The 27,595-nt window shown below is 41.3% G+C and overlaps 1 protein-coding gene across 1 annotated transcript; it reads right to left on the bottom strand.

Annotated features, from left to right (window-relative positions):
- Positions 1 to 410: 410 nt before the first annotated feature.
- mtmr11 (myotubularin related protein 11) lies at positions 411 to 27,551 on the bottom strand. Its single transcript, XM_070912538.1, has 17 exons — positions 27,495 to 27,551; positions 20,526 to 20,595; positions 14,342 to 14,478; positions 14,152 to 14,221; positions 13,458 to 13,597; positions 12,878 to 12,962; positions 10,884 to 11,031; positions 10,248 to 10,335; positions 9,696 to 9,784; positions 8,654 to 8,781; positions 7,440 to 7,518; positions 6,932 to 7,002; positions 4,896 to 5,068; positions 4,493 to 4,663; positions 3,947 to 4,165; positions 3,167 to 3,484; positions 411 to 1,082 (listed from the first exon to the last, which is right to left on the bottom strand). The coding sequence occupies exons 1-17, from the start codon at positions 27,549 to 27,551 to the stop codon at positions 630 to 632; spliced, it is 2,496 nt and encodes an 831-aa protein (XP_070768639.1). The 3' UTR covers positions 411 to 629.
- Positions 27,552 to 27,595: the final 44 nt, after the last annotated feature.

The following is a 27,595-nucleotide window of genomic DNA, read 5'->3' as shown; positions in this document are numbered from 1 at the left end:
AAAAAACGAGGAAATGAATATGTCTTTCTGCACGTTAGCATGACATATTGAAGACCTAAAGAGCCAGTTGTAAAAGAAGTCTTCTTCACTGCCATGTAACCCGTCAAAGTGCCCTTATCTATCTATGTCCTGCCCAGTCATTGTAACCCATTTTGGATAAGAAGCTAAAAATGGAAACTACAAGCCTTCTGTCTGTCTTGAAGGGTGACAGGACGCAAAATGTGTCATGACAGTTTCCACTGCATTTTAACATGCTGCAAGACGTGCTCATGAAGTTCTGTCGGTTTACATTATTAAGCATCTTCAGCCCTTATTCTTTTTGTCTTAGATATATTTCATTAGTGGAATATTGAAGATTTTCTTTACAAATATACAAAACAGTTGTCACATTTTTAATACAGTACAGACGATAAGTAGCAGAGTCAAGAGCTCTTGCACTGATTATTTTTGGGTCCACCCAAATGTTTTATATCACTTTGTAGTCAATCAAATGTGTTTTGACAGGTGTCCTCAGTACATGCTACCAGCGAGGGACACGTCAGTCTCATGTTGTGCAGGCAGGGGATTTGGTCATAGTACCCGGTCCCGGGTGGAGCATATATGAGGACAGTTAAGACGAGGACCAAACTTCAGGAAGCTATCGAGGGCCCGTTGCTCTTAGGCAGCTTGGCGTTGTTGGGTGCTGGGTAATAGCGTTGGTCAGGACGGGCCTCTGTTACTGAAGAGTGCCCAAATAGAAAGGTGTGCTTGTTGCTGCCGCCATTGTCTTTGTGGCCGGGCCTGGATGGTGGAGCTGAGGCCGGTGGAGGGCCCCTGGAGGTGTGGTGGTTGGTGGAGGTAGGAAGGGGTGCCACTCTGGGCATCATTGTGCTCTGAGGCCTCGGCGCTGGGAAGAGGAAGGTGCCGTTGTTGGTGTTTTGGTTCAGGTTGGTGTCGGTCCGCCGGGGCTCGGCCATCTTGGAGGGCGGGTTTGGATCCGTGCCGGTGGACGCTTGTGCTAGCTTGTCTTTGAGCTGCTGCACCTCCCGGGCTAGCCGCTCCACAGGGTGGGGGTGGTTTGCAGAGATGGGGTGGGAGAATGCCTAAGGATGGAAAGCAACATGGTCAATTTCTCTTACAGTAGGTGGTCACTAACTTAACTTCTTCAACCTCAACGAACCCACCGGAGGAGGAAGAATTATTACTCAAATCATGATTAAAGAATCCGATGATGTTCTGTATTTTTCTTGTCGTCAACAAATCCAATCCAACAAATCCAGCAGTGAATTGATCCTACTAATAAGTATTTTCTGTGTATCCAAAGCCTGATATACTGTATCCTATCATATCTTAGAGCGCCATTATTGTCCAAACACTACTAAAAACACATCAATAAGCCGTGGTGCACCACAGGTGTGTTAATCCACAGCTGAAAATAGTCCCCCAAAAAGCACTATTTACTCTTATTTGAGTAAAGTTTGCCAAGTATTACAGTGCCCAGCTGTTTTAGGAAAAATATTTAGCCTTTTTAAATAGAAAATGAAACTATATACAGAATTTGTGACCTGTTTTAAAATATCTCGTCTTCTGTAGGAACGAATGGGATTGTGGTTGAGTGTCACAGACAGGTCAGGGAGTCGGAGAGCATTGGGATACACACATGGGAAACACATTTGATCTTTAGTGGGATTTGTTGACAACAACAAACATGTAGAATGTCAATCCTTTAACCAATCCTTCTGTTGACTGTGTTAGAGAGGTGTAAAGTCATTTTTGATGCTGTAGTTTGTGGTTTTGTTGTACTGAAGTGCACTATACATGAGAGTTGTTTGTGTCAAGACTTTTATGTGAAAGAGCAACAGCCACATTAAAACAAGGGTTAGAGTTGGTTTGAGGTCTTGTGCTCCAGGTAATTAAACTAACTGGTGTTTGTTTTCGGACTGAGCTGTGCAGAAGTTCCCAAGCACAAATGTTCAGTGATTTCTGAATGAATAGATATCCTGTGTCAATGCGGATAAGAAAAAAGGGAGTTTGTCGGCCCGGAGGGGCAGTTTAATGGTGTGTGAAATTGTAGCACACTTCAATTACACAAAAGCACAGATTTATACCCTAATCTCTCTACACTGCTAACCTGAGTTGGTGCTTTAGTGGTTTTACTTGTTCCTCTACAACTCCCTTAAAATAGATGACTGCACCCACCCACACAGCCCTCAACTATTCTTAACATCACCATGGGGACACTGACAGACGTGCTGTTGTACAGACATCACAAAGGTCCATATTGGGAGTTGCCGATCAACAGCTCCAACTAATCTCCACATCAAAGAGACAACGTCATCTATTCAGTCATGATGTGACAGGATGCAGCACAGAAGACATGATGAGGCTGAACATTGCAGATATGTGGAGCCTTCCGGAAGTGCTGTGGGCCAGATTTAATAAAACATTTGTGGAGGATGTCGCCCACTTGTTAAACCCAATGACACATCAACCCTGCAATATTTAAATTAGACAGCAATGATTAGTGCTGCCTATCTGATGGTTCAGTGTACTGAGTGTATCCCTACTCTCAGTAAATCACATCCTTTTCATTACTTAAAATGTTAAATCATTTCACTGGCTGTCAAACCTTTACCAAATACTCTATTTGTGAATATCAGGGCGAACATAATTTACATGATAATTTAGGGGCCGACATTATAATGTTAACATTAAATGACAAAAAGCCTTTTGTGTTTGTGGTAACATTCCCTGATTTTGTTGTAGCACCAAATAAGCAGTCTAAATCCTAACATTTCCTCCCAGCTCACCTTTAATGCTGAGAGGAAATGTGTGAATTCAGAGCAGCTACTGGAGACTATAACAAACTCCTCTCGACTCTAAAGATTTAAAATGCAGCGGTGAAGTTGTTTCAAATATGGAATCTGTCACCCAGTTGAATGGTATTTTTAATAGGTTCGTATAACAATGGAGCACCGAGGCATTGCCTACAGTGTAAAAGCCAGTGGGTCCAAACCTTTCTGGCTTGTGAGCCCTGAACACAAAACAATGTCTAGCTGCGACTCCTCATCACAGATAATGTGTGGTCAGTTCAACCGAAGAGAGTTTCTCTTTCTCAGAGTGTTTCATTAAAAAGACTTTTAGAGGTCTGATGAGGTGGGAAACTGAGAAAAGTCAGTCAATGTACCTGTGCATGGAGTGCCCCCCGGAGGTAGCACTCCCTCCACAGACCCATGCAGGGCCCCATGAGGAGGGGCAGTAACGGCTCATAGGGGTCAAGTGGTCCTTGAGGTCCGGAGGTGGAAGTGAGGCCTTGGGGAAACTCTGTCAGGGCCCAAGCTTTCAGCAGCCTCTCCAGGCCAGGCACGTTCTCAGACGACGCCGCCCTCCGGTGGCTCTTCTTGTAAACGCCTGAACTGCTGCTACGCCAGGGAAGCAGGTTAGCAGGACAGGAGAAGGTCCCCCGAGAGAGGAGGAAGACTGAGCCGGGGATGGTGTCAGTCAGCTGGTGGGGAGATGTGGGAGGAAAACATACCATCAGTTAAATGGCTGTATCAAGTCTGAAAATGACTATTTCACTAACTTGCACTCTTCTAACCAGAGAAAAGCAATAAATCAGTGAAATTAGCTGATGGTCAGTTTGATTACTGTCAACCTGTTACCAAGGAGTCGATTTGAACTGGATGCATGTTTTGTGACCACAAGAGGGTGCAGTTGCCTGTTGCAAATACTAAGGGCACTGAAAGATGTCAGCTCAGTAAGGCGATTAGACGATTTCCTAGGAACAAAAAATCTGTAACAGTCCCTCATGTGGAATGATCCATGTTAAGTCAAAAGCTTAACATCCATTACCAAACATTAACATCCCAACATGAGATGCTGTCTGATGTCAACCACTTTTAAACCTGGAGTTCCCACCAGGGCCACTAGAGGGTGTGTTGCACCACAAAAGAGTTGGCAGTCATACCCTGTGTGTGTCTGGGTTGGTGTTGAGGTTGCCATTGAGCAGCAGTTGGAGAGGAGGGATTGGGGGGACGGGTTGGGTGAAACGGTCTAGTCTCTGCTTGCTGTACTGCAGGGCCCAGTCCCACACGGGGGGCAGAGGAGGGTCAGATGGATCTGAGGAAGAATCCGGATGAAGCACATCTCTCCAGCCATTGACTGGAGTGTATGACTGCCCGAGGTTCTGGGTAGAGTAGGATATACATTCGAAGGTTTATGTTGTTATCAATTTTCAATATTATACAGACTATCCGCTGTAATCATTTGGGGATTTGTCTAGGTCAGTGTATTCTTCATGATAAACAACAGATAAAGAAAACTATATATCACATGTTGTTTCCTCACCAACTTATCCTTAAAATGCAGAAATATCCCTACAGTATGCATGCAGCAAAATGTCTAGTAATGACTTTAAAATGCAATAAAAATGTCACATAAAATGTGCCTTTGTGCCTTTTTCAGTCCTGTAATCAGGCAGGAGATATCAAAGTCCCTCTCAGGTGTCCAGTACCTGCGAGCGTTTGCATCTCTCTCGCTGGCAGTTGGCCAAGAAGCTGGAGAAGAGTGGCAGGTGGATGCTGTCGTGCAACGCCAACAGGAAGTCATCTGTCAGCTGGAAGCGAGAGGGATACTGGGACAACAGCTGCCAAACACAGTCCAGGAAGAGCAGGAAGACTGGAGCCTGCAGGGACAGAGGGGAGGGAAGTTAGTAAGTAAATAAACTTTATTAAAGTTACAAGCAATAACACATTTTACAACAATAATCTCAGGAAATGGCCACACACTGAGACATAAAACAAAATATAAAACCATAAATAAAACCACTGCAACATCACTGTGTAATTCCATATTTGCATGGTTAAATGTGTGATTGGGGATCCAGTGTGACAGTGCTGTTTTGGGGTGAAGCTCACCTCCTCCTTGTCGTTGTCGCGGTGGTAGTTGATGCGGCTGTAAAAGCGATGGCCAGCCATCACCCACTCCTTCTGCACCAGGCTCTGGAAACCATGCTGGGTCCGACAATGTGGGTCACACATCACCTGCACCAGGCTGGACACCACGCAGCTCATGTCCCGGTCATCCGCTTCTGTAACGTCAAAACAAAGGGGAGCACATGCTAAAAGCTCATCAAACCTCTATGTTATTACCTGACACTTATTTTCCATCAACCTGATATGAAGTCAAACGTTAGTACACTATTGCTGTCGCATTATGAATGCATTTCTAAATGTTACATGTACTTCAATGGTGCATTGAGCTCAAACGAATTTCAATTTTAGAGCACCACTCAGGACACACAGCACTTTAATTTACAACCACCATTTAATTCTGCTCTTATTCCTCTTAAGGCTTATTAGCTGTTTGACAATAGAGACAGGGAGAGACAGCAATAGACAAAGAAAATATCGATACAACAGACCAGCACATAAATGATGATGACGAAGACACAGACCTAGACACAATAAAAGAAGAGGGAGAGGCACACTGAGAGACAAAGTTTTCTTGGGCTGGTGTAGTGAGTCATTTCTGCAGTGGGATATTTACTGCTGATCCAGCCACTGACAGATCTGCCGCACCAAAGAGACTTAGAGCACGACTGATATATGAACCTCTCAGCTAAACAGGCGCCCTGTAAAGGCCGGCCTGATGTTAATCACTCACAGCTGCAGAGTGGCAGAGAAAGTCCAACACCAGAAGCAAGTAGTAAACATTCGTAGCTGAAAACAGCCATTGTTCGAGTAATGAAGTGTTGGGTCTGTCTCTCCGGGTGTTTATGAATGCACCACAGGCAGCCAGACCAGAAGATTAGAAATCAACAACAGCCTACGGTTTGTAAGAGTCATACAATGGAATTTAAGGAGTACTTCAAAATGTCATCTTTTAAAATCAGCCTTCTTTTGTATTCTTTTGTCCCCTTTCCTTCGCTGTCAAGACACATCTATAAGTGCAACAAAACAACAACAACAAAAACTCAATCTTACTGTTTCTTGGTAACCTAAGCAATGACAACGTCAGGAGTTAGAGCTAAAATAACACAATTAATCAGTTGGCAATAACGTGGAGGTGAAAGCTGACAGGAGCCCCAGACAAACACTCTGAGGTCACCCTCACTGCACGTTTGGGTTTACCTGATCGGTCCAGTAGCATTCCCCACCACCTGATACATCTCACTGCCAGGTGGTGATCAATTGACACCTCTACTCCACAACAAACAACAGTCAGCATCTTTCTTTTCTCTTGTTCAAAGGAGGAAACTCCACTGAAACACTGTGAGTATCCCCACACCCGCTCAGTTCCTCTCATCCCAGGCAAGTCCAGAAAAGGAAAATCCTTATCAAGAAGTTTGGTCCAAGAGTCCGTGCTGTGAAGAGATGAGCCAAGCGATATCTACAGTTCTACCTTTAAAGAGAGGTGACCTTTCACGTCCAAACAGACGGGCCGCTGTCTTCCCCTGATGCTGGACTAGAAACGCACCAGACCGCTACAACTAGCCTCGTGATTGATGGGCTCACTTAGCACTAACAGACCCGATGAACTTAAAAGTTCAAACCAATACTGAATTTTAAAAACTATCAGATAATGAATCCGCACTATCAACTGCATTATAACTCTCCCAGACAGACAGCCATAAGAATTCTCTTGAAGTCCTTTAACTCGTGCTAAAGTAGAGTGAACTTTTGTTGCACATATGTGTGGGTCTATATGTACCTATATTACAGTTTTGTGAGGCCTCTCATATGCAACAGTTGCAGCCTGGTGTAACCGTGTCCTTAACAGCATGTTGTATGGAGGCCTATTGACAGTGTGCATGTAGGCTCAGTGGAGTGTGCTTGTCGCTGGTATATAGCTACTTCAGGGCAAGCCCTAATGTGGGATTAATGAGAGGGAGGCGCCCTGAATAATGAATGGATTGAATAATATGAGCCGGGGTCTGGGTCACATGACTCACCTTGCAGCGCCACAGTCAGGTGACCGCCGCGAAGCAGGCAGGCTACCTCTGAAGCTTTCTTCAGACAGGACCTGGAGACAAAAGGCGGGTTGATATTATCAAATGTATTGAAGCCAATTACAATTCTAGGTAGAAAATCAGTAAATAAATAGATAAAGTGAATCTGTCTCAGTAAATATAAGGCAACTGTAAGAGCAACTTTTTGGGGTTTCTCCATCAAGGATGATGCATTTAACAAACATACAGTGACCCCAAGAGACCAGAATGCTGTATTGGAAGATCTACTTAATAGAAACCTAGTATTTTAATGAGTATCCTTTTACTTGTACAAACTTTCAAGGTCTTGAGTTCAAGGATTTCAAATGCCCCAAATGATCACACAAATTCCTCAGTCAGTTAACAGTTAGCCAGCACGAGTTTAACAATCAAAAGCAGTGGGGAGGAAGAACCTGATAACTTTTTGTTAGGAATGATATTGATTCCCTGACTGGACAACCAGAGCTGTTACCTGGTGTAGTCGAGCCAGTGGGTGCTTTCCAGGGTAGATAACCATTTGTCATCAGGCACTGACACAGATGTGGAGATATCTAGAAGCCAAAACAGGAAAAAGACAGAAGATGAGAATGTAAGACAAGTCTTAAATCTAGAGCACAGAGTTATAAATAAAGCTTTTAATAAGATGCAGCAACTTACATCAAGCATTCAATATATGTAGAAAGACTACTGAAAACTTGCTGTTTGTTGAAACATTATTTACTGCACATCACTTTAAATATGAGTATGTCTTCCAGGCTGTAAAGAGTTCCTTAAAGAAGCTGCGTGCTACAATTGAATGTCTAAATTCCTCTTTTGCGTGTTTGTTGGTGTTTAACCCAGAAATCCATATTGAGAAAATCAATCAATTATACTGATTATACATTTGTTATTTATAACAACATTCGATTGGACAACCATTTCACATCAAAAGTAAAGCTACCTCCTCAAAACTAAAACATCCATATCTTGAATGGGACCCTAAGTGCAAAATCCACATAATCTCAGGGGGATTAGATTTTAATAAAATCCCCAAAATCTATTTTCATTTTCTATCTAGTTGTTGGGAAGACCCAAAGCCCACTGCCAGTAAGCCTGCTAAATACATCTGAGTGGCCATTTTTACAGGAACTGTGAAGCACTCACCCACAAAAGACAAAACACAGAGCTGACAAATGTGTGAACCGTGATAATCAGTGACCTTTACACATTGTTCATGTGCAAGAGAGAGTGAGTGTGTGTGAGATAGGTCAGCATTTCAGTTCCAGCTTCAGTTGTAGACGACCATGAGTTTTATCATCTCTCTGTTTACTCAAACAAGGAATGTGCTGTGTGTGCCTACATGACAAAAGCAACAATGAAGACCATCTCATGAAGCCTGTTTTGAGCTACCACAGTATGAGTGACTCAAACAACTCTGCAAAACAGTGATGTAATTATACATTTTGAAATGTACATCGAATACATCGGTGGTTTGAATGACACATACACTCAAGTGAATAAATAAATAATCCTTCAGACCACATACCTGACATGATAGAGGTTTATATAACCAGTGGACTGCCACGATGTGGATGCTTCATTTGTCACATTTGTCTTTATATGCTTTTGGATTTTTTTGTGCTGTGTGTAAATACATATTTGCTCAGGTGTTGTGTGTGGATGTGTGTGTTCATGTCTTTTCCCCACCTCCCAGACAGAGGGCGCGCAGCCGGCTGTGTGCCAGCTGGATATCGGCAGGTGAGGGCAGCTCCTCGCCCAGCTCCACCACCACACACAGAGAGGACTGGCAACCAAACAGGATCATCTCCAGGTTTCTACAGAGAAGGACATCCTGCTGTTAACACACTGCTACACCTGCAACAAGCTTGGACTACTTTGTAATCTAAAAAGCCACCTTTCAGTGGCAGAGCAAACTAATATTTATTTTTAAGTATGGGTTTAACTGTTGCTTCAGTTGAGAGGGAAAAAATAGTTGATACTGATAGGGACCAATGTTTAATCATTCAATATAAAAAAGTAAAAACTCTTTGTGCAAGTTGAGTCTACTATTCTGACTTCATGCTGTATTAGGCCACTTTCTAACTGCACCCATTAGGTAAGGCTATTTCCGGATTCAGGTTTCCTGTGTTATCAAACAGCATCTTCTCTACAGGCTGCTAATCGTATTGCCAAAGGTGTCAGACTTCCTCAAACAACTGGTGAGGCGAACAAGCTACAGTTAAACCTGTAACAGGCAACTTGTAGGCACACTGGTATCTTAAATTACAGCAGAGGTTAATTGCTTGAAAAATATGAATATCCAGAAATGCAAACTGATTTAATATAATGCACGCAGACAACTCTGCTGGCCTGTGAACACTTTCTGCTGAAACATACCAAAGATGCAAGAGGACAAAAATCTAACATTGGTGATTCCAGCTTTCCCCAGTAGACCACTCATGTTTCTGTTTGACATTTATATATATATAATTAGGTGGGATGGGATGGTTTTTGTAGCAGCCCTTCATTTTGATTTACACAGAGCTAATGGCTACATTTTTACAGGCAAAACATCAAACCTGTAATTACTTTTCCTGTAACCCATGCTTTGCCACGTGATAGTTGGAGCTAACAGTACAGCTAAATTATTTTAAAACACATTCAAATGTTAATGCTTACACTGACAGACACACATGCACTGAACTCCTTTTGTAAAACATCAAACACACACACACACACACACACACACCTGATGTCATCTTTCTCGTGGTAGATGTTGTTCTGGAAGCTGGCCATTCGCAGTAGATCACTGCCTCGGGGGTGTCGCCAACACCAGCGCTGCAACACAAAAACACAATTTCACTGTCTTTAATAACACGTTCCACATTGTTGAAATTCCCCACAGGCACGTCTGCATCTGTAATTTGTGTCACAGGAATGTTAATAAGAGGGGAAAAATGACTGTAGTTGAAATATCATTCTATTATAATACATAAGATACCCATGAAAAGGACAAGTGCTCATTTGAAGAATTCCTACTTTATTTTATTTTTCTCAAGTTCCAAAGTTAGTTTTGAAAGTCCGCACCTCTTTCTTAAAGTATGAAAATAGTAAAAAGTCAAACTTGAGACTTGAGTATTTTGGAACTTCAGCATGTTTGTTAGAGTTTTTATATAATGTGGTTTATCCTGTGACCTCCAAAATACTCAACAGAGTACTCCCTGCTCCCTCCCTACTTTTGTTCTTAAAATGAGTGGTAGTAGGTGAAATCCAAATGTTTCTCAATGCTAAGTGCACTCACAGGGATGCGTCCTTCATTGAAGTGGGCGAAGCTTTTCTTCAGCTCAGTGTCTAAAACCTTCTGTGGAACCACGATGAACCTAGGCAGGCTGACAGGAGACAGAAAGAGTGCTTGGTTTTATTGACAGAATATAAATAGAAGAGTGATAGCAGCCATGGATGATGGGTGATGAGATTCTTTTATATTCAACACATCAGTTGAGTATACTAAGTGGTCTTCTTTGTGTCTTTTATAGGAGTTTAGCCATGACTTTGCCTGACATTCTCAATTTCCTTCATGTTTTGCAAAACTGTGCTTTCCAAACATGCTCTTGTCAAGGCCTTGCAAGCAGATGTATTCACACATTCCTAAAAAAAAGTGTGTTACTGGTATGATGTAACATGATGGACAAGTGTAAATTAGCGTTTCGCAAAAAACCCTAAATACAGTGCATCTGGTGCTTGTGCATAATTGTATGTTGCAGTTCCAATGCTATTGTTATGTCCATGTCAAAAGCTTTGGCGCAGCATTTTGTGTTTTTCTACACTTTTGGTTATGAGATAACACTGAAGAGAGGATATTTGGGAAAACTGATATACCATACCAATTTTAAAAGAAAGATGTGCTGGTTACTATTCACCTCGGGTGTGAATTTACCTGGTGGACATCTCGAAGCGGTCGTTGACTGAGCTGATTCTCCAGCCCGTGGCCCCACACCTCTCCAGCTCTTGCTCCCAGTCTGAGGCAGACTCATACCAGTTCATGTGGGCGTTACGGCGACGGTTGCTTAGAAACTGCTTCATTTCTGGAGGAGGAAAGTGATTCAAACACTTCATTTCTTAAATATCTTGTGTCAGAGGGCAATACTGTTTTGATGCTTCTGACACTTTTGGAGACAAGATCAGATGGCGTACTGTATATGGTGATATTGTGACTTTTTAATATGATTTCAGAAGAAACACTATGAGTAACTGTGCATCATGAGTAGAGCTAGAATAGACCAAATGATTGATAGATGAATTGGTGAAATAATCGTCAGTCCTCATCATGGGGAAGATGTATTGAAACAGTATTGAAACCAAATGGAAAAACAATTGATACTGGCTATCCACTGGGATGATGTTCAGCAGACAGGCACAGCTGACTGTGAGAGACCTCTAAATAAATCCAGTCTGAGCTCTTGCTTCCTTTTCCACTAAGCTAAATTTAGGGGGAGATCAAAATGGTAAAATAATGCAAATTCACATCAGAACACACTGTCTTCGCAGATTGAATATAATGTTTGTTTATAAATTACTTTGACAAGCACATCCGAGGTGACTGAATCTTTTGGCCAGTCACAAAGTTAAAGTGATGCCTTCATACTTTCAGTACTGACCACACACCGGACACACTTGACCCCTGGGGCAGAGTTGAACTGTAGGGCATCTAGCGACTTGTTTCAGAGGGGGGCTTGCATTATTTATCCAACAGCTGACAGTCATCCTCAGCCTGGTCAGCCTAGCGTAGCTTTAACATAGCATAATGTATTGTACAGAAAGGCTCATATTACTCTATATGGTTGAGGTGAACAGCCAAGTGGCTTGGTTACAACTGGGCATAATGGTAAGAGTTTATGTTTTGTGAGTGAGATGTAAAGAGTGTCCTATTTGCTAAAAGTGGGTTGGATTCCTTCTCTCTGGTAGCACAATATTACATTTAATTATGGTGAATAAATCTTTCACAAATTGAGCTTTTCAATCACTGAGAAAATCAGCCCTCGAGGACTTTAGTGAGCCTCGCCTTGAAACCACTAAGAGATTTCCTCACATCTGGCTATAATTTCAAAGTCAGCATTTTTATTGTGTCATCATAGAGGAGAATGTTTCAAATGCTGCCAACCAGAGAGGATGAGAGCTTTACATCTCATTATACTGTTTAATATTCTCTCCAGTCTTAAGAGCTGTAACATCACATTCTGATTGTACGGCAGACAGTGGAAATAGACGGAAACAAAAATAGACAAAACAGACTTGAAGTCAAATGACAAACAGTGATCACAGTTTTGGGTACAGTCTGTCCCTGGAGCTAGAGTGGGTGAAAGTGAGAACAGGCTTGATGAAGGCACATCAGGAGAAAACTTTTAAGGCTTCAGAAAGCAAGTACAGCACATGACTAACACATCTGTGCTGCTTTTCTGATTCATGTGGGTATTTGCTTCTCGCTTTCAATGAGCTGTTATTTTTATGAATATTCATCAAAATGAAATATGCAAAGAAAAAATGAGTCATAGACAGATTTACTGATAAATACTTTAGATCATCAAATGTCACTCATTACTGATTATTTGCTTTAAATCCGAATTAAATACCTGTCTACACTTTACAGGACATCGGTCTGTATATCAAGATCTGTGTGAATAGTTCCACACATGCAGTAAACAACCTTTTGACTGAACAGAATATCATCATTGTCGTGAGTCTAGTACATACCAAACAAAATCGTGAATACCAAAAAATAATACGTGAGTTATATTTACTTATTCCTCCATGTTCTCTGGGACTGAATACAGCAGCAGGATGATAGACAGACTGACTGATAAGGTATTGTATCAGTGCCAGGGCGGGAATGGATGGTTGTATACATGAGGATGCATACATTAATCTACTCACCTACACTCCCAAGGGCAGCGTTCTGGAAAGATAAAACTGACCCTGGTTTGGGAGGCTGGTAAGTCTTGGCGATGGTGTAGGTTATCTGAGGAGGGAAACCAAAGTGAGCACATCAACATGACAAAGGTCATCAGCTTTCAATATCAATGCCCTGCAGAGTCAGATCATTGCTCTATGGTACAGATCAGCTTCTCTACACAGAAGTCTTCAGGCTCTGAAATGACTGATGACAGTATGACGGTAACCAGACCCTTGAATCCAAGCCAAAAAACACACACACACACACACACTGAAATATACAGTTGCATGCAAATAATTACCAACTTCAGTGCAAAAATCTCAATGAGAAGAATTTGGCATAAAACAGGTTACACTGAAAAACACAATAAAAAGAGCAAAAAAATGTAGAAAAACAAAAACTGCATAAAACAACAAAACAAATATATAAAACATGATTTTAAAGCCTGGGAAAAAAAACAATCACCCTCTGACAAATAGGTTTTCTGCAAATTCCAGTTTTCAGACCTAGTCATGCTAAAAATTAGAAAAAAAATCCTAAAATCAGGAGCTGGATACACACCTCTATGACTTGTGCGTCAGGAGTGAGGCGGTCAAACAGGAAGCAGATGACTCGCAGGTCCCTACAGTAAAGCACCAGCTCCTCCGGAGTGAACTTCAGCGAGGAGTTTGGGGTCACCAGCTTGGTCCTGTTTGGGCCAACTGCAACACAGGAAGGAAAAGGAACCTACATTAAACATTAAACATGAAACGGGTCAAGAGCCAAAGAACTCCAGAGTATAGATTACATACATACTTACAGTATGTAGGTTTGACCTATAGTATGAGGGCTCTACTTTACCAGGGAGCCCAAAACCTGCACATGCTAACATACAGTATGTGTTAACCACGGTAACCACGGGTGAAATCTTATGTATTACAACTTCAAGCCCTTCAATCCAAACCAATTTAATAATAATACAAACAATTGGTCTGAAGGTATACCAAAGCCATTTTTACAAACTATGCAACATGTCAGCTTCCTAGTCTCTTATCATTAATATTATTATAAGTAACATAAGTGCTGGTGGTACAACTGTTAGCTGTAGCATTAACAGTATCACAGCAAAAGGCATGATATAGAGTATACTAGTCTGTCACTGGACACAAAAGTAATACTAGTCAATAAATCTTGAGTCAAAGTAGTTTTATTATTAAATATTAAATATTTCTTTCTGGTTGAGAGTAATTGCATTTGGGCATAAGGTTTTACTTACCAACCACAACCTTCTCTATGGAAGCCAAAGCCACATCATGATCTCCTAAAAGCAATGGGTCTGCATTGTCCTGCACCATAAATGTTATTTAAAAACATTTTAAAAAAACAATACAAAAAACAACAGCAGATTATTAAACCATAATAGAATATGAGTATTTTAATCAGTACAGCTGTTCAGAGGGACTCACGTCAGGTTTGGGACTGTCCTGGGGCACGAAGGCCACTCTGAAGTGGGTACAGAAGAGGGTCCCAGACAGCCAACCTCTTCCTTCCCTGGCAGTCAACTTCTTCCTCACCATAACAGCTCTCTGAAGTACACACTCGCCTGGTGGGGACAAAAGGGAGATGCAGTACAGAGGTTACACGGTGGGATTTATTGGTAATGTAGCGGTCTTAGTTTTGCACATGTCTGAGTGTGTATAGGGGGGCTTCCAGTGAGGATACATAACAAGAAGTGTACACACAGAGAAACAGCAGTTGTTGCTTGTTGTTGCAAGCACTCAGGCCACGGTGGATGGGCAGCAAGGAGCAGAACAAAAACGCCATCTTAGGGATGACAGTAACTGCATATATATTTACATATAGTAAATTACCACATTTTAGTATGTACGTATTTGTTTGTCTAATGTACAGCTGGATATCAAAACTCCCTTAAATGGGTATTTAAATTACAGGTACTTCTTGTAGATACAAAATGAAGAGAGTCAGCAAATAGAGTGTTCATCCAATCAGGTATAGGAAGGGTTCATGTTGATGACTCAGAGAAGGAGAGCATCATCTACCGGCTTGGCTACTAGATTTTTAAAAATGTCTAAAGAGAAAACAGAACTCCGTCCCAGGCAAGTTTTAATAATATTTGATTTGTTGAAATATGTACTCTGTGTGTGTAGTACTGTGTATTAATAACCTGCTGATGAGTCCTCATGATTGGCTGAAAAGGAGAGGAAGGTTGAAGAAGCATCTGAAATTCCAGGACAAAGCTTCCAAAAACAAACCTTTTCACCCAGACAAATATCTTACACACAAACAGAGATGTGCATAAACACTCTCAGAGAAGAAGAACAAGAAAGGCAAACAGGCACACACACACACACACACACACACACACACACACACACACACACAGACACACAGACACACACAGACACACAGACACACACACACAGCAGTGACACAGCACATTTATAACAGTCTCCCGCAGGAATACAAAGGCTTTGCCAGCTAGACTGTGGGTTTCCATGGCAACAGAGTCCAGGATAGGGTAGACGTGGAGAAAATGGCCTTTTTGTCCATGACAAGAGGAGAGTTTGGCCAGAGACACATGGCAAGGCGAATGTTTTCATATTCACTCAAGACCATGAAAAAGACAGGGAAGGACTGCCGGTTCCTCGAAACTGAAAAAACATTCTGAGGAAACACTAAACTCCTTTACTGCACATGTGGAGGGAACTAGCACAGCCCTTAAACTGGAAACTGACAGTAGAGCTGTAGGGCTGAGCCCAGTCTCTGCAAAATAATTCTTCTTACTCTTAGCTTAATGAATGTTTACTTCCAACACCATAATTTGTTGATTGCAAAAGCGGAGTTTAAATCTTTGGGCGTGCTCTATGGTTACGCTCATGCCCTTCAGCCTCCAAAACCGCACATTAAAAATCCAAGGCTGGACTTCTCAATTAAACTTGACCACACATGATCCAGCTACAGAGGCTTCAGATGCTTAGCACAGTGAACACAAGTGAACCCCTGTTGAGAGCTTGTCTTTCAAAAGGACAATCTGTGGCTTTGCATGCCTCATTTTAATGTCTCCCCAGGGTGCAACAGAGCCAAATACATTCCTGTAGCCTAAAGTTTTGAGAGCTGAGGAGGGAAGGAAGAGGAAGACAGGGAACAAGGGCTTCTGGGCCTATTTGCACTCTTTGGTGAGATTTAAGAAGTTTGTGCTAGCAGGTGCTTAAACCCAGCATGAGTCTGCTGGACAAGGGAAGGTGTTTTACGAGACAGTTGTCTCTGTAATAATATAAAATCTTTTATGTTCTTCCTGGAGAGCTCCAGACAGAGTGTAACAATATATGCTGTAAACACAGTCTTAGTTAACCTGAAGCTTCTTCCACACTGATTAAAGCCAGACTTTACATTACAGTAGAATATTATACATTATAAATCTGTCTCCTGTCTGTGACCCTGTGTGTATATGCCACTGATGGTGGGACATTTGACTTTTGTTTGGTAAATGTGGCCAACAGTTAGCTGGATTACAGCTATTAAGATGTCAGATTCCCAGTATATTCTTCAGTGCCAGCAGCAACTTGACAGATGGAAGTTACATCAACCTCTGACAGCATTACAGGGTGGACAGCTCGCGAAAATAAAATGTTGGGTTGGAGTTTTGACCGACTGAGGATCAGAAGGGCAAAACTAGAGACGCTACACCACAAAGTTTTATTACTCTGAAACTCAGCAGTTACTGGCATTTCTTATTCTTACTTGAGTAACAAGGTCTCACATGACACAACAATTCGGGACCTGGCTGTCCAACAATTAATTCAAGTTTTCAGGAAGTTGTTTAAGAACGTGAGCTCCTATGAAGACCAACTCTAGTTGTTGTTCTAAATGTACACGATCTGAAAGCATTTGTTTTTGCATATCTTATATGCTGTTGGGCATAGATATGGGATGTTTTCCTCCACATTAAGACTACATTTGAGTTTCCCCTTTAATGTTTCAGCTGCTTTTGTTGATGTTGTGGTCAATGACTTGGATATAAGGAGAGAGCAGCCTGAATAATCAGCCTGAGAAAATACAGCTGAGGGAGATCTGAACCACATGCTCTCAGTCTCTGTTTTATTTGTTTTCATCCACATTTGTTTCTCATTTTCAGCTAGGATGCATGCAGAGCGAAAGGTTTCTGCCCTCCTCGAGACGAGAAATAAGTTACATTGGGCTAAATCGACAGACTAGCAGCTGATAAGGATATTTCTGTATAAATGACGATGAGAAAAGTCCTCGCTGCCTGGAGTCTTACCTATAATTTGACAATGCACAAAATGTCCAGAAGACTGCTCTGTTGACAAACTACCAACCTTCACGTGATGCAACATCCACTAACAGTGACAGCAGTTTTAAAATGACAACCAAGGTAGGTCAGCTGGTCAAGTAATACAACAAAAGCAAAAACTTTCCCTCCACTAAGCTGGTCTCTGTAAAGCTGCTCAGTCGTATGCAGATTACTGTAATTGCTAGCCAGTTAACAAACAAGACATGAAAATTATAACAACTATACAATACACTACATCTCAAGACATATTGATTATCAGAAAAATAAATTCCTCCAATCATGGACAATAAACATTCATTCAAACTCATGCAAACAAAGAGAATTTAATACCTTTTTCCAATATCAAGATCGAAACCCAAGTATTCAAATATCGATGCTCTGGTCTCTTGTCCATCAATCAACGAAGGATAAAGCTGATTGACAGCCTTTTAATCCCACAGTAACATAAGACTGTGGAGAAAAGGGATTGTGAAGTTGCTCTGAAGGGGGCCTTGGCCTCTTGGCATTGTGTGTGAATGGACAGTATACCCCCTCCCCCACTCACAGCATTGAAAAGGTACGTGATCTACCTATGGCTGTCGGAGCTGTCCTGACCTGTTTGCCCTCCCGCGGGCCGGCTCGGTTTCTGCGGTCCTGTGTCCCGGTGTCACATGAGAACACCGTGGACACTGGGCACTGTCCGTTAACTACTGGGACAACTTCTGCAAACATATTTCTGATTTAGTTGTTCGCAACTTGTCAGTGGATCCAGTCTGAGACAGCACACATTTAAGGCACTTTTTAACACAACCTGAGTTACCCTACCATGCAGCAATTGATGTGAGAACTAACTACTAAAATGCTGTTTTTTCGCAGGGTTGACAAACGACTCATCCTTTTTGCAGAGTATGTGCATGTGTGTGTTTGAGAGAGAGAAAGGGAGAAAGAGTCCACAGGTGCAATATGAGCCCTTTCACTCTGTGCGGTGACACCGAGTCGCGACTCCTTTGTGTCTGAAAGTGAACTTGTTCTCACAAATTGTCTCAACACTTACTCTGCAGAGCGTGCGCAGAGCCACAGGATAGATTTCCCGCGGCCGAAATCTGAATCTGTTTTTTAAAAAACTTACCAAAATAAAATTAAATGCTACATTTCGAGCAGGCTAATAGTAAGTAATTTTAGCTTACAGAAGAGCTAATATAAGTCTCAATGGAAAAAGAGAATAATAATTCTGAAAACATAACAGTGCTGCCAATATATATCTGCATTCTTCTTTCTCTTAATATAAGACAGGTTCTCACGGACAGCTGCATTTAATACTCTGCCTGGAATGGAGGTCGAGATGAATTTGAGAGCCAGCAGGGGAAAAAATGTTAAGAGTAAAGACATTTCACAGTGAAATGTTAACAGCTAAGAATAGGACCTCTGTGCGTGTTGTCAAGGACCAGCAGAGTCTGGAAAGTATTTGATGAAAACACACTGCTGGAAAACAAATTAGGCTAAGTGAATGAAAATAAGGAAGGAAGTGTGGGTGTTTGTAAAGAGTATGCGTGCATGCATGAATATGTGTGTGTACTGTATGTTTGTGAGGAAGTGTGTGTGAAAGGTCAACGTAAGCCCATGTCAAACAAAAAACACCTGAGGCATAAAAAGCAAGATAAAATTTAAAAAAAGAGAGAACAGTCATAAAGTGAGACAGAAATGGGCCACGGCAGCATCTCTCCGCCTCATATACTTCCCTCGAACAAACACATACATACACACACACACACACACACACACACACACACACACACACACACACACACACACACACACACACACAAACACACACACACACTCATTTACAATTAATCTGCTCTGGTGAAGAGCGCTGTGAGTAACTGCTGATGTGCAGCATTAAAGATTAGCCTGTGTCAGATCTAGGCGCTCTGGTCTTCTGCCATTCTCATGAAAAGCTCCTGCAGGGTGTTGCTGACACAAGAATATGAGCAGGGCTGGGCTAGCGAAATAACTTAGACTGCAGCAGCAGAGATTTTCTGTGGCCCTGCACTATCCAGCAGATTATCACATAGGTTAAGAGGGTTGACCTCTGGTAAAGCTAGCTGGATAAACTCTCTCTACAGCAGGGGTTTTTACAGTTGGAGGGGAAAAGGAAAGTGACTTCAGGGTGACCAGGATCTGGGGGCCATATCTTGTCAAGGCAGCTTAATCTCTAAACAAGGAGAGACCTAGTCACAGTTGGCAGGGGAGCACAGTTAATAGTAGTAATTAATGTAGTTCACCCAGCTACCCAACTACTTTAGTGAATACACAACACTGCCTGATAATGCACATCATGCACGTCATCCATGTAGTTTTGTGGTAGTGCTGCTACAAGCAAATGGTTAAATTCTGCAGTAACTATAAATCAGTCCACACGTTATAAACATCTGGTATAGTAAGCTCTGCAACACCTCACCTTTAGTTGCATACGACACTGAAACATTTGCTGATGATTTTAATTTAATTTTGTTAACATCAGAGCACATTTCATTATGCAATTAAGCTGTAAGACTGTTTGATCTCAGCTACACAACTGTTCAGTGAGTCCCTCATTGTGTGTTCAGATTAGATTTTCAACAACAGATGTTTTCCCATCTCAAAGGCAAAACACCTGCTGTGACATTCCTGGTCCAGGTGTGGCTACAAGTGCAATGGACATTTCAAACCACAGAGAACAATGACTGCAGCAGCAGTTTTCTGCCTCAGTGTTATTTTCATCTGATCCTGGAGCAGCATGGCAGTTGTCAGTTGAAGGTCATGCCGTGGGGTGTTATATTATTTAGTGCCTTTACACATTTCTTCTGTCTGACTGGCTGCGATGTTCAGCTGCAACCTGTTTATTGTTACAGTGGTAGTTATTATTTATGTGTGGATTTGTCAAATTTCTCAGAAGCTGCAATTTAGGAAGTACAATAGAAAATGTTGGTTATAGTAAGGTAGCTTTAGTAAATGCAATACATATATAGTCATATACAACTGTGCAATACATACATATATATATATACACACACACACACACATACATATACATTGTTATTGTATATATTTTTTCCTTTTATTTTTCACTTAAATACTGTAAATGTGTATATTTTTATTTTCTATTTCTTATTTTTATATTTGTACATACTTTTAGCTCTAAATTATGCTACTTTCTAATCTTGAATGGGAGCACCGGTACTGTACAATCTCCCCCCAGGGATCAATAAAGTATTTCTGATTCTGATTCTGATAAAAACTGACAACTAATCTCTGAACTGATCTCTAAACAATAGCTCATTAAAGCACAGTCTTACCTGGTAGGCAGCGCAGCCCAAACACATCTCGACTCCTTGCATTCACCCCACTCTGACTCAGCATCCTCTCCTGTAAGAGAACCACAGCAGACATCAACATTGTTTAATCCTTCTTGTTTCCAAAAGGACTGTCTACAGACAGGAGATGTCTTGTGCTTAAAAGGGAATAGTTTGCCATTTTGGGAACTCGCTTATTCGCTTTGTAGCTGCCAGTTAGATGAGAAGATCAGTCTTTATGCTAAGCTAAGCTAACCGTCTGCTGGCTGTAGCCTTAAATATAACGGACAGACCAACAGAATGCGACAGTTTGTAGACTACACATCAAAAGAACCTAAATACCCTGAATGATTATGTAAGCAGTGTTTGTTTGAAAGGAATAATGTTCTATTTCTAACCTAACCCACAGACTCTTTAAATTGTTTAGTCAAGAAATATACTCAGAACACACCAAACACATGGCCCGAGCCTTATGTCACATTTCGTCTTGTTGATTATATCTAAATGATGTCTCGTCCTGCTTCTCTCATCTGGCTCGTCTCATTTTCAAAGACAAAGAAACAAAGCCAAACCACACAATGCTCCATGATTCTTAGTTTCCATGTTGCTGTTTGTTCCCGCTTTCTCTATAATAGTAATGAAGTCTCACGTACTTGAGTCTGTTCTACAAGCAGAATCCAACCCCACAGAGCCACAGAGGTTTCTATAATCAGACTGTGAGCTTACTAGCACATATGCTTCCACTTAACTTTGCTACTAACCCTCCTTAAGACGGCCATTTACATTTATCGGCTTCAAATCCCATAATATGCCAAGGTCTGCAGTATGATTATACAGGTGAACAAACTTTATAGTAGTACAGAAATAGTGAAGGCTCTGAGCTGACATCCAAGAAAACTATACATTGTAGAGCCTCAAACGTCTCCTCAGCAGTTCTGGCCCACAATGAAACTATTAATCACTGTTTCATCTAAAGGCACCAGCTCTATCACAAAGAACCAGTATTTCTTCGAGTCAGCAAGGATGTGTGAACAATAACAAAGAGTCTACTCAGTTGCCAATGTTATGCTAACAATTTTGCAGTGTGGTGAATTCTGTGTTAGCAGCCTGTTCATGAAAACCTGAGACTCTAAGCTTGTGGCCCTCCATAAAAAAACAGGGAACATTTCACAAAGAGGACCTTTGCTCCTTGAAAAGGTGGTAAAATCACACTTATTCATGGCTGGTTGTTTTCTTTGCATGTCAGAGCAGCTGACTGTTTCTTTAACAAACACCCATAGATTCTGTAGTTTGCTACTGATGGTATATTTACATGATATCAGAGATATTTCATTTAGATTTGTCAAGTTTTTAAAATTGTTTTTGATATAATGACATATATATGAAGCAAATATTTCAAATGTTCGCTAAAAGAAAGAATGAACTGTATTTGTCTTTGTAAACTGTTAAAAAAGAATAAACCTTACTATTTGCTAATTAAACTAGGGCTATTAGCCATGAACACAGTAAAAAAAAGAAAACATGTAACTGTTTGAATAAATTCAAATAATATAAGCATTATGGGAAAATTTGCTCTGGTGCAATAGCTTGCTGTAAAATGTTTCTATATTGCCAACTCCAACATCTGTAATAAGACTACACTAGCCAATAGCATTTAGAGGTCACCCTGACCTATATTTTTCATTCCAAAACATTCAAAATATGATTACAGTTCCAACAATTTTACTGACCAAATACAAAAGGCTGAAGGCTCTGTGTTGACAAAAACCACTGGAGGAAAAACAAAGCTTTCTTGATGATAAGGCAGGACAGTAAATTTTTTACAAGACTTAGTTTCTGCTTGCCAGAGCATTGTTAATTTTTTTCCATGTGGCTTTAAAATGTCTTGTGCTTTCCCTCAGTCTCTCCATCAACACCCACAGAAAACCCGCAGCTGAATTCCTTCTCCCCTTTTAAGAACATCAGAGGCTATTCAGATCTTGTTTTGTTATTCCTCTCATAAGTCTAGTGTCTTAGATCTGTCCTCTGAATGTTGGCAGACTTGGACTTCAGGGTCTTGTGAGGCAAGTGAACCAACTAGATAACACTGCAATGCACAAGGTGAAGTACTACTGGCACTCTACTGCAGACTGGGCTATGTACATAATGTGATAAGGGTGATATGAGTGGAGCTCGGTTAAACTAGCAAAAACTTGATTTGAGGACACAATAAATGTGACAGAAAGACAGCAAATGCATTTATATGTGAAATCCAGGAATTTCTCCTTCACTTGCAACTACAGAGGTAAAACAGGCAACAGAGATAAGGAAAATGGACTGAGATAATGTCTAGGCATAAACTTAAAGGTGGCTGCCCTCATCTCTGAGTCACATATCACTCAAAAACCACATTTCCAGGGCCGTGTTAAAGCTGAGATCTCACTTTTGCTTTCATTGTGTGGCTTCAGCGTCCCCCACTCTATCACTTTTCTTGCTTCTTTCTCCTCCGTGACGCCTTTTGCCCCACTTTTGCCCTCCTCTGCTCCCTCCCTTCACCCCCAGGGACAGTGGCCAAGGCTTATTGCAGTTTCCATTGCTCATGGCTTCCCCTTGCTACTGGAGCCAGACTTCTGCAATAAGCGTGCTTGTTCCCGGGTCTGGAACATATTTCTCTTTCCTTAAAACGACAGGCCAGACCCATGAGGAAAGAGAACGAATGGGAATTTCGGAGGGTAGAGAAACAGTATTCTCTTGTTTCATCCCAATTTAAATCTCCTATCATTCTTAAAATCTTGCTTTACGTGGGATCACTGATAACGAGAGTTGTTTCAAGTCTGTTTCTTAATGATTTTCTGCAGGGGAAAAGGCTCTGGACTAACACGACCACCTCTCTTGACAAAAAAATGTACCAACAAGCTGGGTTTCATTTAAACAAATTCCAAACAAGACTCAATTGTCCCAAAACACACTGTGGACTTTTACCATCTGTTGTTAAGATGAACAACTCCGAGTCTCTTTAGAAAGCTACTCCTACTGAGATATGCTCTGCTTGGGGCTTGTAAAATACACTTTTAGCTTTTAGCCACTGCTCACTGTATGAAAAGGGTCACAGCCCATTTGTATTGTGCTTTGCATTTCCTCACATGAATGGGGAGAGTCATATGGCATTGTGAACTGGCTTGGAAGGAAAATGAGGACATGAGGTAGTTTTGCTAAATGGGGCTCACTTTGAAGTGTTTCCTTCAGAATAACACTTTTGTCTACGAAAATAAAATGAACTGAGACCGACTCATCACCATGTCTCCTTCAAAATGCAAAAGCTGCCTCAATGTGAGAAAACACAGAAATACAGAATAGACAGAAACAGATTCCGACATATATGGTAAAATAATGAATACATTTTTCATGAATTGGGAATTCAGATGGTTAATATTTAATGGGAGAATTTCACTATAGTGAATATCCAGCTTTTAACCCATTTCTGTGCAGAAGTCTGCAGCAATTAGTACAGCCTTTCCTGTTGTCACGTTTTACTCTAAAACCTCCCATGGATGTCTGGCAACAAGGGAATGTTTACAGCAGTGCTTGCATTCTCATCCGTACTTTATTATCACCCCATCAGTCTAGACTTCTGGACGCACAACAAACAGATCATTACCGGCTCGTTTAATGCTATCCCTGCTGAATGATTTGCAATTCATTGTCTCATATCACATTTGCGTCTACATTATGCCTTCCTCTTAACAGATGTTTGTGCAGCTGATGATGCATTGGAAGGTCAGTACAGGAAGGTTCAAAGGTCACCTGAAGCCAAATAAAACAGTGCTTATTTAATGTAGGAGGATAGTGGTTTAACAAGTCGAGTCTACAGTCTTGCTAGCAGCCCTGTGAGGCTGTACTACAGTGGTGCGTAAAGCTAAATGCTACCATCAGCATCCTATCATGCTCACAATGCTAACATACTGATGTTTAAGAAGCATAATGTTCACCATTACATTTAGTGTGTTAGCATGCTAACATTTGCTAATCAGCGCTGAAAGCAAAGTACAGCTGAGGAGGATGGAAACGTTATTAGTTTTGCAGGTATTTGGTCATAAACCCAAAGAGTTAGACAAATTGAAATTTTGTTGTGATGTCGACACTATGTAAAAAGTAAGGAGATCATTAAAGTTATTGAAAGAGATGTCCCGAGCAGAGTAATGGCATTATTAGAAAACACCAAGTAAAAAGGTACCAGTGCAGCTTACATTCACAAATCACTTATTATTTGATTTCACAGCCTTCACAGTCTTCATTTCAGTTTTCAAGTCAGATTCAGTGATTCTTCTTTTTGTGTGCCTAGTGGCTAGACAGACCACTCTGTGACTCAAAGATCACAAGTTTGACACCCACAACAGACAGTGTGTCCATCAACAGAAGCATTTCCTCCTCGTGGTCTCTGGAGCACACTTGTATCTCTAAACCCTTTATATTCTCACTAACAGTACATCATTGCAGATGAGCGTGTCAGCTAAATGGCTTAAGTGAAAATCTAATGCTGAATATTGAACATTCTCAGTGGCTCATAATCATCTCCCGTATGAAACATTATTTTGACAATCAGCTCTACTCTGACAACTCAGGTCCCACGAGTGAGATTATCAGAGCCGTTCCATACACTCAGAGCAGATAAACGACCAAGCTTCTCAAGACCCAGCCCTTTCGCAAGTGAATAGTGCTGCTGGTTAATTATCACCCAATGCCAGATCAATACACCCTCTAACGGGACCATAAATCTGTTCTGCTTGTTGTGCTCTGTTTAAGCAGTGTGAAGCTTCAGCAGCTCAGAGACAGGCAGTGAATGTGGCGTCTGGGTCTTATGGGAGCGGATGTGGGTGAGTATACTGCCTTGGCCCACTCCTATCAGGGTTGGATCTTCAGCCTCTCTGAATAGAGCTCAGATGATCCCTCCTCTGGCATTTTTGCTTCTGTGGAGCTTTGTGCTGTGTGCCTTTCATGCTGCCTGCTTCAAAGCTGGCTGGGAGATGCAGATAGAGTGAACTCAAGGGGATAGGCTCAGCCAAAATAAGCCAAAATAAGACTGCTATCGTGTCAAGATAGAGGCCTGAGCATCCTTATGTAGCATGTATGTACTGCTGTTGTTTTGTTAATACCTCTTAGGTTTGTCATTTTTGAAGCTATAATGCCAAACATTTTCTAAACTCTTAATTGTAAGGATTTTCTGCTTTTCTTTACCTTCTGTGACTGTGAACCTGATCTCTTTGGATTCTGGACTGTTAGTTGTAAAAACCAAGAAATCTGAAGACGTGACCTTCGTCTGACTTTTTGTAAAAAAGATAATCAATCAAGAAAGCAATCCGCAAATTAAATGATAATAAAAATAAATAGGCTGGTAATCATTAATTTATGCCATCCAAAATGGCTTGGGTATTAAACTGGGATTAAAGAAGAAAAGATTCACCAGTAGATGCAAACTGCAAAGCCATCTGGTCCAAATTCAGCCCGGGATATTCAGTTTTCTAAAGCAGTCTTAACACATGCTCATGGAAATGAAACCCACAGGAGTGTGTGGGTGGCCTGTGCATATAATCTACACAGCCTACTACTCCACATTACCATATCTTAGGCTCAGCTACATTCTCATACTTGGACACACGGGATTCCACTGGTGGGGGGCTGTGATGGCGTCTCATTCTGAGGTAATCAAATTCAATATTCCTCTACCTCCCAACTGCTGTCTCCATGGCGACAGCCAGATGTTGTGCAGTGCACATCACCCCCACTCCACATGCAAGTCCCGCCCGAGGGCAGAGCAATAAGGCATCTGTTACCGTTTCCCCCTGCGGCTGCTGAAAATAACCAGGGAGAGACAAAAATCCAGGCAACACAAAGGCGGTGCCAAGAGACTGTTCCCAAAGGAATGAGCAACCCTGAACACATTCATACTATGTGTATACATTGCTTTGTGCTGTCTATCAAACTAATGAGTCTTTCTTACCTTTATCCTCTCAGGTGCTAGTAAACAGGGACAGTATCTTACTGATCATTTGAAATGCAGTCGCATAAGGATTTCATCTTCAGCATTTCAAAGCAGTTCAGAGTAGCCTGATGTGAGCTTTCATAGCTTTGGAAACTAAAGCAGATAAAACTCACAGTTCTCCGGAGATGATGATCGCCTGCACCATTTGTCTTTGTGTACAACAACTTAATCCCATATGAGGCAACCAACCTGCCATGTGAAGTGATTAAGATTCACCACCATTTCTCTGGCCTTTCATAAGGCATGCAGCCAAAGACAGTGACATTATGTACCCCTGCTAATTATGCATCTCCCTGTTGTCCAGGCAGAAGGAAACAGCAGCCCTATGCAGCCTAGTTTCCTCCTGTTAAAGCTGCCAAAGCTGCTCCTGAATTGTGAACAAAAATAACATGAGACAGTCCACATTCACACACTGAATGGGCTCTCAGAGGGATCTCTAAGGAGGAACCGCAGGTTTCTAATCCAGCCAGACTGCACGCTACCTGAATGTACATTTATAGGTCTGCATGGTGAATGATGGCAGGTGTTTCCTGCATCATGACACTGTCTGCTTCCTGGCCTCTCTGGTGTTTACCTATATGAGGAGTGTTGATGACTTTAACATTACAGAAAATTGCTATAACTCAAACCTTCACCTGATTGACTTGAAAATCATAATTCAACTGAAAATGATATAACCTATACTGTTCATACTGAAGCTTTTGCTGTAGTGGCAAGTCCCAGAACAGAGAAGATGAAAGAAATAGGTGTCAAGAGACTAACCAAATAGGCAAACAAAAAGATAAACAAGCTACATTTTCATAACCAAAGACTTAAAAAATTAACATCTACTCTTTATCAGAAAAAAAAAAAAAGCATAATCAACATTATACTCAAGTATAAGTATAAGTCTTTCACTAAAGAGAGCTAACTAGTTAGCGTCAGTTTTAGCTAACTTAACGTTATGACCTTACCTTGATATCCGGGAGCATTTGTCTCACTTTGAACGTGGTTTTAGATCCTGTCAACATTTTTTTTGACGACAGGTCGAGTCGACTTAGACAGGAAAAATACG

Source organism: Enoplosus armatus, chromosome 9, assembly GCF_043641665.1.
Source record: "Enoplosus armatus isolate fEnoArm2 chromosome 9, fEnoArm2.hap1, whole genome shotgun sequence".
Taxonomy (NCBI): Eukaryota; Metazoa; Chordata; class Actinopteri; order Centrarchiformes; family Enoplosidae; genus Enoplosus; species Enoplosus armatus.
This window is presented reverse-complemented; position numbering and strand designations above follow the sequence as displayed.